The 13,310-nt window shown below is 38.4% G+C and overlaps 1 protein-coding gene across 4 annotated transcripts in view; it reads right to left on the bottom strand.

The window, feature by feature from the left end:
* GRIK1 (glutamate ionotropic receptor kainate type subunit 1) overlaps positions 1–13,310 on the bottom strand; it is a 163,817-nt gene that overhangs the window by 72,357 nt on the left and 78,150 nt on the right. For all 4 annotated transcript variants that reach the window (XM_068689570.1, XM_068689591.1, XM_068689559.1 and 1 more), the window contains exons 2-3: positions 5,490–5,657; positions 2,788–3,045 (exon numbers count right to left, since the gene is read on the bottom strand). In XM_068689570.1, coding sequence (XP_068545671.1) covers positions 2,788–3,045; positions 5,490–5,657 — 426 coding nt within the window. The remainder of the gene's footprint in view (positions 1–2,787; positions 3,046–5,489; positions 5,658–13,310) is intronic.

Genomic DNA, 13,310 nt, shown 5'->3' with positions numbered 1-13,310 from the left:
ATTCCTTGTCTTACCTAGGCAGCAAATTGCACTTGATATAAAATAACTCTTTTTAATTAATACCCAGAATAAAGGTAGATTATGGCCTGGGTACTCTAAGAATAAATTGGATTATGCTTAACATGTAAAAATGAAGGAGCAAATATTTGCTTGGGAGTCTTATTTTTTTGCTCAGGAGTCTTATTTTTCATTAGTATAGGAAAGCTATAGGTAATAGGGAGTGGGGTGAGAATTTTCAGAGATCTTATTCTATAGCCCAAAGACATTAATTTACTATCAAGAAAGACAGTAAAAAAAGTTACAGCTGAAAAACAGTTGGATTACAAAAACTGATGGGATGGGAAGTAGCGTTTGAGATAAGAAGGGTAGACATAAGTGATTTGTATCCTTTAGAAGCCCAAGCTCACTCAAATGAGGTAATTTTCTAATTTTATTTTTTTTTAATCATTGCTTAGTCCAAACTTGTAACTGTATTTCTCTTGATGGATGTGTCCATTCAGCAATGAAACCCATAACTACAGGAAGTGGGGAGAAACCTCAGCTTGGCAAACAGGCACAATTTTGCGGCCTCTCTACCAGAGGTGGCCATGATGGCACGTGGGCTTGGAGCAATCCTGTAGTGTGAAGGATAAAAGCAGGATCCCCTCAGTCTTCAGAGCAGACTCTTATGGATCATTGCAAGTTCACTGTTACAGCTATGAGTTCATTGTTTGTTTAGAAATGCAAGTGTTCTTCACTTACAATTAGCTTCCAAGAAAAAAAAAAATCTTTTTTTTTTTTTCTTCTTGTAGTATAAAAATGTCAAACATCAGGATGAGAAATAAAAAGAAGAGCCTGAGCTAAATGGTGCCAATCTATACCAAAATCCAAATACTCTTTATAGTGATCAAAATTGACCTGTTTACTTTCCTGACTCCATGTTAATAAGATGATTGATGGTTAATTTACTTTAGAAATATCTCTACAAATGAAGTCTCTTTAATATCAATCATTTTTGTAACTGAACATGTACACAGCACCTAGTGTTTTTAAATGTTAACTTGATAATGGAGTGGGCTGAAAAAGACCTTTATTTATTTACCCCTAAGTATATTTTGGCATATAGGGCTAGGAGTCCATAAGAATCCTGCTGAGCTAAACCATCTTAATAGGAATGCAGGAAGATAGCTACTGTAAGCCCAGCCGGACTTGCTCTTCTACCTCCAGCACTCTGGTATACACTGCAACTCTAAGGTGATCAGAATATTTCCACTGAAACCTGCCTCTTGGATCCAGGAAGGGATGTTCTTTTTTTTTGTGCTGTCTACAGTGTGGAAATAAATCTAACATTTTTAGCCTTAAAACTAAGTTTGGTGTGGTTTTTGTTTGTTTGTTTTTCAAGCAGAATTTTGTCTTTCAGTCAATGTGACTTTTTATATAAATATAGTGTTTTTTTTTTATTTTTATTTTATTTTATTTTTTACATACTCCTTTTAAATGCTTAGAAAGCTGCTTTCGTGACTCAGCAAGGAATGTTTTATGCCGGTATCACAGAATCAACTTAAATGTTGCTTGCACATCTGTAGAGCTCTGAAAGGTGCTATATTTATGTAAGCAATGAGAATCGAAAGGGAAATGCAAATCTCAGAGCAGAGTTGACAGTGAAGTGCTTACTTTGCACCAATGAGAGTTAACACACAGGATTTTTCAGAAATGCATGCAGTTCATCTACATCTTAAAAAATACATAAAAAGATAGTGTTGAAGGATTGGGATGGTGAGAGTTTACATTGGAATAACTGATATGCTTTAGCTACCCCACCGTAAAATGTTGCCGGTTTAAGAGATCTACCAAAAGGTAAGGTCATGCTGTGTCACAATCCTCAGCTGGTTTCACCTCATTTACAACTCCAACACTTTGGTCTAGCTAGGATCTTTATGGTGGGTAACTTTACACTGGTTAGGGGAGGAACTTTAGCAATGGATCCTTGATAACGATAGTTTTGTATTGGCCAAAAAAGACCAATTTAAAAATGCAGTCTTCTTTGGGCCCTGGTAATAGAACAGAGCTGTGGTTTGTGCCCCTCCAGTGCTTCTAGCCATCAGCTAATTTCAGTGTCAGGGCTGCTCTGTTCCCAGCTTCAGCCAGCACACCAGCAGATGCTGTGGGCACAAGGAGCTTTGTGTCTTTGCTGGACAGCTATGGCTACTGCTTGTCCCAGGAGGAGGACAAAGAATGTCACAAGGAATGAATGATCTTCTCTGAGTTAAGACTCACAGGATGGAAACATTTACATGAATTGCACCTTTTAGATTCAGCATTCAGTATCCAGCTGACAACTGGGTTTGTTTTTTCTGAGACAGTTCTAAGGAAGAAGAGAGTCTCTGCATTAAAAATGCTACAGCTTGAACTTTTAGTTTGTAAATGCATTCTTCTAAAGATCAACCCCTCACTGAGACAGGGAATCCCAGATCAGCCCCACACTAGAATACTTATCAGTTTGAAGCTGTGTTATTGGTTCCACAGACAGGAAGCAAAATGTAACTCAGGACCAAGAACTGAGGAGCTACCTCCTGGTGACTTCTTAACTTCTGATGAAGTGAACAGCTTTCCAAAAGCCTAGGAATGGAAGCACAACTAGGAAGCACAACTGTGCCATAAGAGATCTTTCTCTTCCATATTCTGGGGAAACCTGCTGCAAGAATGCCAAACTGAACTATCACAGGCACTCTCTCACAGAATTTATCCATGAACCTACATTAACATTAGCAGAAGCACATAGCACGTGACTTGCAGCACACCACTTACCTGTGCTGTCTTCATATACTACTGTTACTATTTTCCAGTTGTAGTATAGTACGAGATCCAAAACTGCTCTACTGATGGCTGCATAGTCTGGGTAGAGGTTGATATAAAAAGCGTCCTTGTGATCCACTGTAGGGTGTTTCCATCGGGTCTGAATATGTGGGACTTCAAGTGCATTACAAATGGACTGCACAGCACTGACGGAGGAGCTGTGGGAAGGTCCAAAGAGGGCAGCTACACCAAGAGCGAGCTGATCACATGCTGTGGAGAGAGGAGGGAGGGGAGGAAGAAGCTGCTGGTAAGCCAAAGCAGGAAACTCGCATGGTATTTGCTAAGATAATTTATTCTCCATCCATGCTTATCATTTCAAAGTGACAACAGGTAACTATGTTGCTCCAATACCCACTTGGAAATGGTCCCTGAAAATGGCATTACTGATTAGCAATATATCCTAGAACCAGCTTATAAAAAACAAAACAACTTCTCTGTCCATTGCTTTCAGATTGCATTGATTCCCAAATTGCCTTTCTCTGAATGGCATTATCCTGGAGAAACCAGGAGCTTTCTGACTATGGGCTTGCCAAAGGGATGTCACATGAATTAAGTTTCATGGCAGTGTGTCAGGGAATATGTTCATGGAATCACAACAGACACCATACAGATTCCCCCCATGACTGGCAAACTACTACCAATGTGAGTTGCTTTAATTTCAGGCTACTGAAGTAATATAAACAGTAAAGGGCAATATGATTCATGGTGCTCCATAATTGGTGTTTACAGAAGATGCAGTAAAGCCTAAAGGCCTCAGTAACAACACAGAGAAATAAAGAGCCAACATCACTGATATTTTAATACCTTTCCAAATCAGTCAGATGGTAGTATCAACAAAGGCTTCTTTGTTGATACATTGTGCCTGTATCTCATCCAATGCGGTTAGTATTTCTAGAAAAGAATCCCTTCTGTAGGTGTCTTTTTATTTTTCTTCCCCTCCCATGTCTTTTCAGGCTAACTGACATAAGATGAAGTAATTTTAATTACCTTTGTCCATTTGTAAAATGTACCACAAATGTTTCTAATAAGGTATTTATGGACTGAGACAAACCTCTGCACTGAGTTGCAATGCTGTACTCTTTGTAAGGTAGTTCTTTGTGGAAAATCTAGAAATCACTGCTGTTGGATGAAATACTAAGTATCTGAACACCCACAATGAATAGAGATATTTTAAATTAATATTTAGTGTCTGATAGTAATAGAATATGACAGAAAATCAATTATTTTCTGTTTTCAGTCTACAAATGGGTGTTTTACAGACAGCATAAAATGCACAGGCTTTCAAGGTTTAATTCAGAAGCCTTCTGAAAGGATAACAGGTTTTAATGTGAAATTGCATAAATAATATTAATAATTCATGCAGAGAAGAAATTACTATTGTCTGCATGGATCCCTTGTGCTTTAGTGTGTAGAATTACAAAAATATTTGTAATGAACTCCTTCCTACAGATTAAATGGTGAAGACACTGAAGTATTTTCACAATAGTCACAGAAGAGATTCTCACTATAGAGGGAATGTAAAATCCTCTCTGGAGGTCTGGATTATATGGATTAGAAATGCAGAGTATTTGATTTTTGATAGCATATAGTTCCAGAATATATTTGAAAAAAATAAAAAATAAAAAAGCAATAAACAGAATTTAAAGCTATCCTTGATGTTCTTTGAAAATATTTTTTTCCCAATCTTCAGTAAGAAACTAAAGTGCCGTGAGGAGAATTTAGTAACTTAAACATTTAAAAAACAAAAGCTTAACAGTGTTCTAACATGATTCATGATTTGAAGTGCATTAATTTTCAGCCTTCATTTTCCTTATAGCAAACATATGTTTTAACTTAGACCAAATATATCTTGTACTTTTTACAGAAAGAGATGTTATAATAAAGCGCAAAACACATCTGCAAAGTCTTGGTGACTTATGGGTCTCTTCCCTAACTTGTTTGCATAGATTGTGTGCACACCATAGATTGTGTGCACACCAAGAGCTAGACTGCTGAATATAAATCTTAGCAAACTTCAACGTTGCCTCCTAGAGGTGAAGAAATACACTGTGCCTAAGAAAAGTTGTGTGTTTTTCCCCTTTTCTGTTTACATTTGCAAGTAAAGTGGATTAAAATAATTGGACCATACTTTTCCCTCCAGGAAAACTAAACAATATGCAAAAAATTCCAAACTTGTCCATTCCATGTCTTAGAGTTATATATAACAGAGAAATTGTACTTCTGTCTAACCCACTGAAGTTTTAATATTTCAGGACTGGGGCACTACTGGCCTCTGCTCTTTAAGGTACAATAGAAATCATTTGTTATGAATAATGGATATCTGTGTGCATGTGCTAATTATGGGTTGTGACATCCCACTGTGCTCCCTGTTAGTCAGTGATCATTTTCTGCAAAATTCCAGGTGGCAAATCTATTTTTTGGAAAGAAAAACTGGTTGGACCTGTCTCCTTCCATCTGGGGCTCTTAGCATGCAGACAGGATGTAGGTGTTTTATCAGAAACTAGATGACAAGACCAACTCCAGCTCGATTCTCTTTGAAATATATTTTTTATGTTACTGTTTGTATACACATACTACAATTGGAACAGAAGATCAGGCAGTGGAAAGGTAGTATAGAACATGTATGTTACTGACACAGTAATTGAGATAATTACCTCTTCTCGAGGCTTCAAAACTATCAAAAAGGTTAATTCTCTGGATGTCATAGGTTAATGTTGTATTAGGCATCAGAGTTCTGTTTCTATTAATGTTGGTGACTGCAAACTTGAAAGCCAATTCTTCAATATTAACAGGTTCATTTTCCACGGTTTCAAAGATCCCTCCTGGTGATACAGAGATAAATGAGAAGTATTATTCACCTCTTCATCGCTGTACATAAAAAAGAGAAAAATAAATTATGAGCAACAATAAGCTGACTGTTCATAAAGTAAAACAGTTTAACTTGCTGTTAAAAGCAAAAGCACATTGGACCATTAGTTTTTATCTACAATGTCACTGTAGGTTAACTCAGTATTATGAATGCTGGTTAGGCAAACATCTGTGAAAGATGATACATGTTTATCATTCAGGCTTCTGTAGTAAAATGTTTAAATGCTTCCAAAAACTTCTGTCAAGTTCCCAACTAAAAGCAGTAGTCATATTTATTGGTCTTGTTCCTCCTGCTCAGTGTAATCTATGTTTAGAGATGAAGCTTGGATGTGTTGGAGATATTTTCTGAAGTGTTTCTACAAATCTTGACAGTACAAGTTCCACATTCACAAGTGATATGTAGTTGGAGTAGGAATGGACCGAAAATTTCCACTCAAGGTCTTTGCCTTAAGAGGGCTTTTTTTTTTTAATTATTATTCACGTTACCAACAAATGTTGGCCATTTCTCAGTTTTCTTGGGGACAGGTGAATATTTTTGCTTTATCAAAGCTCATTGCTGTACAAGTTGAACTTGTTGATATAAAGCATCTGAGCCACATGCTGCTCCCACAGAAGATTCTGCCTCTGTGCCAAAGTGGTAAGTGATGTCTCCAGTAATGTGGTGTCTACCAGTACCATCATGACTGCTTTATAAGTCCCCTTCAAAGGCCAGTGCTGCATGTAGCATAATTGCTCTCAACTTCCTATTGTTCCTCTAAACTCTTCCATTAGCATCTGTTCTGAACTACTTGAACAATGAGGTGTCTCAGCCCTTCTGTGCAGTTTCAGCTGGGCAACTGCTATTTGAGCACTGCTCAATTTGTCAGGACTTGTTTTCTACCTTTCAAATTGAAATTATATATACTTCTTGCTCCTTGTTAAAACAAGTGATATCAATAAGAACTTTAACATGAAAGTAAGTTTTCCAGAAGAGGACCTGGAAAGAATGAATTTTAGTTTTGGCACTATGAATTACTTTGGCATGTACTCTGAGATGGGAAAGGTGCTTGTGTTTCAAGCCAACATACCATCCCACTTATACTGGGATGTCTACTCCCTCTAGCCTCTAGAGACTATATTATGCCAACAACATATTCAGCCTATCTAGGAGCACTGGGATTTGATGAATGCATAACAAACACAGCTAATTTGAAAAAAAATAGCTCCTTTAAACAGCAATCTCCAGCTTCAGTACTTGATTTTGCAAGTATAATTTACTCATTTAGTGCAAGTCACTAGAGAATACTTTGGATTTCTCACTTACATATTTTCACATTTCCCCATGTGAAATTTGAGCCCTAGATATCGCTTTATATTTTCTGAGCATCAGAATGTATTCAGCTAATGTGCTGCAATCTCTTGCAATTTTGATGTCACCAGTGTAGGAATAGTGCAGTCATTAGCTGATAATCAGGAAATGGAAACACAGTGGAATTAAAACCTGTTTTGAATTTTAACTCAGCAATGAAAACACTGGAGACTATCAAACCCAAGTTGGCAATGTAATCTCTAGCTACTCTTGAATACACAGTATTATATGTTATTTCTCAAAACCATATGTAACAGCACCTTAACGTGACTTAATCAATTCTACCAACTTAACCAATTTTTTCATTTACTAAATGGATTTCAGACTTTCGTTTTAGTTAGATAGATCTTTCAGAGCCTATAATTCCTCATGACAATGACGAACCCAACAAACTTACTTCTTTTCTGATTCAATAAAATTTACTTTCCTTCCTTTCATCTGTGGAAGACAAGTGTTTTCAGTTGGCAATAATGTCAGTTTGTTCTTAGGCCAGCAAGATACACCTTTTGTGTTTTGCTTGGACCCCTACTAGGATTAGCAGAACATTGTTTCATGAGGCAAGGTGGAATCCACTGAGTATAATCAATAGCCTGAGATAACTTTTTAATTAGACAGTTGATGATAACAAAAAAAATTTCCATCATGAAAACTATTACTGTACTGTGCTTTTTCATTTTGTTTGCTTGTTTGCTTGTTTAGCTTAAAATAACTTTTTTTCAAATATCATGAGATAGTCTTCATGTCCTATGCTTACGCATAAATGCAAACATTTTCTCATTTTAGGACTAGGACTTTTTCCAAACCTCTAATCAGTTGTCTATTAAATTGAGATTAATTTTAATTGATGTATATGCAGGAACTATTTATACTTCATTAGCAGAAATTTGCAGAATTTTTGCTTGGTCCCTTAAAAAAAATTGAAATTCACTGAGCAGAGGGAAGAAGTAGAAAGAAAGGAGGAGTGATGGATAGCGTGAAAGTTTTGCTAAGCAAACTAATCAAAATAGCACATGCACCATTGTGTATACTTCAAATGTATTCAGATATGTCTCTCTAACAGTCTGCTGTACAATCAATATGTTGGTACCCTTTCAACACATTTTCCAGGTTTCTTTTGTGCATGTTAACATGTCAGTAATGCACTTACAGAGAACTTTGGTTTCATGTTATAATTTATTGGTGAGATAGTCTGGGTAGGTCTGTGTAGGAACAGAACAGGCGGTTACAACATTCATAATTTATGCATGAAATATAATTCATAGAATCACAGATTCATAGAACATTTTGGATAGGAAGGCACCTTAAAGATCATCTTTTTCCAACCCCCCTGCCATGAGCAGGGACACCTCCCACCAGACCAGGTTGCCCAAAGCCCCACCCAGCCTGGCCTTGAACACCTCCAGGGATGGGACATCTACAGCTTCTCTGGGCAACCTGCGCCAGTGCCTCACTGCCCTCACAGTAACAGGTTTCTTCCTAGTATCTAATCTAAATACATGCTCTTTCAGTTTAAAGCCATTACTCCTTGTCTTCTCACTTCACTCCCTGACAAAGAGTCCTTCCCCAGCTTTCCTGTAGGCCCCCTTTAGGTACTGGAAGGCTGCTCTAAGGTCTCCCCAGAGCCTTCTCTTCACCACACTGAACAACCTCAGCTCCCTCAGCCTGTCTTCATAGGAGAGGTGCTCTAGCCCCTTGATCATCTTTGCGGACCCCTCTGTACTCATTTTAATACTTCTATGTCCTTCTTGTGCTGTGTGCCTCAAAGCTGGATACAGTATTCCCCTACTCCATAAGAGCAGAGGGAGAGAATCACCTTCCTCGACCTGCCAGCTCCACTTCTTTTGATGGAGCCCAGGATATAGTCAGTTTCCTGGGCTGAAAAATGCACATGGCTGGCTCGTATTCAGTTTTTCATCACTAATATGCCCAAATCCTTTCCTACAGAGCTTTCCTTCAGCCATTCTTTTAGCTGAAGTAGAGATGTTAAACAAGGTGCCATTTAGAGTCTCTGAAAGATAGTACTCCCCTTCTCCACCCCTATGATAGGGAAATTTTGAGACCACTAGCATCATTCTCCAAGCCAATAAATGTTTATTTGACTGTATGTTCTCTTGGTTAAACCCTGAAGTAAGCACAAAGAGAGAGGCCCTGCTGCCCATGAACAAAGTCCATGAGATAGTTTATGGAGGAAATCATTGTTTGTTGTGAGTGAAGTTTGGGAAAACCTTGAACTACTACTTATTTGAGACTGATTTTTCTGTTGGGACCCATGGGTATAAAAAAAGCTGAATCAGTCTATAAATTTGCATCACAAACAAAGCAGCAAATACAATCTGTCTGTTTCATTCTGTTGTGTTTTCATCCATATACTCTTAATGAAATCCTGCAATTTAGTGAATAGTTTCTCTTCTCTCATGGTCTGCTGATGACTTACAGTCAAGCTCAGAATATATTGTAAGGTCCAGGTTAAAAGAGAAATAGCAGAGTAAGTGACAAGTTTGACGAAGAACCCGTTTGTCAGATGATTCATTTAAATCAAGTAATTACTGTACAACACTTTAAAAACAAATTAACCAAAGAGTTCTACAAGGGAAGGGAAAAAAATCAATGTTAACTCAAGATATAAATGATGTTCCAGAAATGAGGCTATTACTGCTAAGCACAAAAACAAGCACTGGTTTTCAAGGTAGGCCACTGGTAGCACATACATGGGAGAAAGCTTGGGTTTTGAGTCCTCCCTTTCACCTCCCTCCCCTGTAGCTCAGCCAGGATATGCTCTGCTGCAGCTCCAGCCAACTGAAGGCTGCTTAGCCTCGGGCAGTGGCAGGCCTGTCCTTTCTTCAAGGGTAGTTGGGCACTGGAACAGGCTCTCCAGGTTTCCTCCCCAAGCCTACCAGAGTTCAAGAAGTGTTTGGACAATGCTCTCAAACATATGGTCTGATTTTTGGGTGGTTCTGTGAAGAGCCAGGATTTGGACTCAATGATCCTTGTGGGTCCCTTCCAACTTGGGGTACTCTATGATTCGATGGCTCTGCAGCAGTGCCGTGTTTGCTGCCATGATGTGCAGGTTTCAGTCTATTGAATCATCTGGAAGCTGAGTACCCCATGTCAGGTGAGTGCAAGACCTATAGAGTCTGCTCTGGTTCTTATGTCAAAACTTCCCAAGGTCTGTGCCAGCATATATGGCTGAGGAGTGTTCCCGTGCTCTGGTCCCACATGCCCTATTGCTTGCAGGCTGCAGAGTGGCAAAGCCAGATGTACATTATCCAATCATACTGCATGCAGTGAGTAACTCTCCATCAGCCACATGCGAGCACATCAGTGGGAGAACCCAGCAGTCATGTTCATTTAACAGATAATCCTGCTTCAGTGCACAACATGTGTGAAAAAAAAAAAAAAAAAAAAAAAAAACTTTTCCTTTCTACATTTACTTTACAAAGTGATGTCTCAGAGGCTGAAGAAAAAAAGCTGTTTTTTCCCCTACTTTTAATTTAGCCATGGAAAGTAAGAGAAAAATGACTATTTTCTAATGTTACTCTGACAGAAATGAGATCTGAGCCACATGAGTGACTCCTCTTCAGAAAACAGCAAGGGATGCAAGTCAAACTGACAAATATGACAAAGCATCAGCCCCATTCATCCTTTGAAAAAAAAAAAAAAACCTACAGCAAGTAAAATGTCAAAAATATAAAAGCACACCTCAGTAGGCACCTGAAAAAGTAGCTTCAGTCCTTCTGAGCAAGCAAATGTTTCCATTTAACGGGGTCATCACGGACTGAGACAGTTTTAGAAAAGGTCATGGCTGAATTGATTTCCATATCTCTGAATGGGTATCAACATTTTGCTTCAAGACAAGGTACAGCTCAAAAGATTATTATTGGGAAAAAATCTCTGTCCCCACTTTAAAACCAGTCGTAAACAGCAACAGCTAAAAATTGTTGACCTTTCCAATGTCAGTTATCAACCTAGTCTTTTTTTAGTTGGGTTTCCTCAATGCAGAATATCTCACTAACAAATTTCAGTCCCAATACCGTGGATCTAGTATATTCTTTTAGCTGCATGAACACAGAATTGCCTGAGTAGACATGAAAGAATTTCTGTGATTTCAGTCAGTGGTATTATTTGATGCTTTCAAAGCTAAATAGTTAAATGCTAACTTCTCCAAACATATATTTTTAAAGTTGTATCCTGATTGAAGAGATTTTCCTTAGCTATTCTAGAGCTAACATAAGAACAATGCCTTTTTTTTTTTTTAATGTTGTACTCCCTATTAAATTACTGAAGAAAGCCACTTGGATGAGAAGTTGGCTTGCAGAGAAAAACAGTCCTAATAGCCTGCAAAACAGAGGTGTGAAAATACAACTGTTTTTTGAGGGTGGTCTATATTACCCTCTGGCACCTAAGGGAGAATAAAGAGGAAAAACATGTTCTGCCCTTAAAACAGCCTGAAACTCAGCTGTTGCCATGGACATGCCAAAAGGGCAGTTATTTTTCAAATTTAGATCTTCCTCTGGAACATTCTTATGTTTATTATCTTGTTAGAAAAACTTCAGATTTCCCAATTAAATTTTCCATGTGTCTCTCCAGCTCACTGGTGGCTGCATGAGGCAAATTTATGGCAGGTCTCCGCCCATGCTTACACACTGGACCAGTGGTTAACCTCCTTTGCACAGCATGTAACTGCTATTGAACCACCCTCCAGATATTTTTAAATTCTTTATCACTAAAGTAATTCCTTCTGCTTTTTGATCAGTGAAAAATGCTGGCATTGGATGTAAATCGTGTTTGTGTTGTTAAAACTGAGAAAAGGGAGAGTTGCTGAACACTAGATACAATATTCAAGGACCATAGGTAAAGCTACCAGACACAATGAGATTTAAAAATATATATCGCTGGGATTTTTATCTGCTGACAGCTTTTCCTCCCTTAGTGTACCACCTCTGTCCTACATCCAGCAGTTCCAGCAACTTAATAAGCACAGCTACTTATACATACACATGATTCTTGTAGTAAGCATATTAATACTAATTCAAAGTATCTGGATATTATGACAGAAATTAAAGTGAGAGACAGGAGTTTAAAAACCTCAGAAGCCATATGTAGTTTATGTTCTTATTCAGATTCTACATTCAAAAGGCAAAAGAATGCTATTTGAAAATAAACATACCATGCAGTGTGTTTGAAATATTAAAAGGTACAATCAAATAAGAATGGAAATATATAGTTAGCAACTAAGATTTTCTTCATAAAGACACATGAATTTTTCTCTTCCCTAGGGAAAAAAAAAAAAAAAGTTGTTACAGTTCTCTCCAATTAAGTATAAAACTACATTTCTACATGGCTGATGTCCAAGTGTCCTTTCCTTGCTCAGAGGATATCCTAGTTTCATAGACTGAGTGTGACATGCACCTTCTCGCCTCCCTGGGGAAATGTTTGTCGCACAAGAGGACACACAGGATCAGCGATGTTGAGGCACATGGCCCAAGGGAAGTCACTGCCCAAGGCTTTGAGACACTGACAGCTTTCAATGGCGTCCTAGTGCCATGATGTGAAGGTGATTTTCTAGCAGGATTTCCAGAAACACCTATCTCCCAGAGGGACTAATGCTTTGAGAAGACTCCCCTGTTTTTCTCAGCACCGTCTGAACACCATGAGGTCCATGAGACCTCATTAAAACCCACCTGTCTGCCACTGAAGAGAAATGAGAGTTCAAATCCTAATAACTGTGCAGCTACATGTCACTGGCTTCCTGAAAGAGAAGCTGTTGCTGATGCCAGGTTAACATAGGAGATTCATAAAGCAAAATTAACATACAGTTTGCCCTTGCTCTCAGTCAATATGGACACGGATTCACACCACTCTGCTGCCTGAATGGCTATGGGCTCACACACACTTCTGACTCTCAGTGGGGCTGGTGGAGTGGTAGGGCTATAGATGCTATTCCAAAATGGAGCTAGGCGAAATAGTACTTATAAAGAATTTTCCTGCAAATAATGTCCACTTACACAGTTAAAGAGGGTGCTGCTGGGACTGGAAACACTTGCTGCTAGAAAACACACCAAGTGTTTTTCTCCATCCTTGCCTTTTACCAGAGGACTTCTCCTGTGCCACAAAGAGCCTGACTGAGAGCCAGTGCAAGTGTTCTCATCACAGAGCTAAGTTTGGGCATTCATCTTACAGGGAAAGAATAACCAAACAGGTTATTACTTGCAGGCTTACCTTTAGCAGACAGTTTAACAGTATCTTTCTTTTTAAAGTT

This window comes from Anas acuta, chromosome 1 (assembly GCF_963932015.1).
Source record: "Anas acuta chromosome 1, bAnaAcu1.1, whole genome shotgun sequence".
NCBI classification, from domain to species: Eukaryota; Metazoa; Chordata; class Aves; order Anseriformes; family Anatidae; genus Anas; species Anas acuta.
Note: the sequence above shows the minus strand (reverse complement) of the source record. Positions and strands in the feature narration are given on the sequence as shown.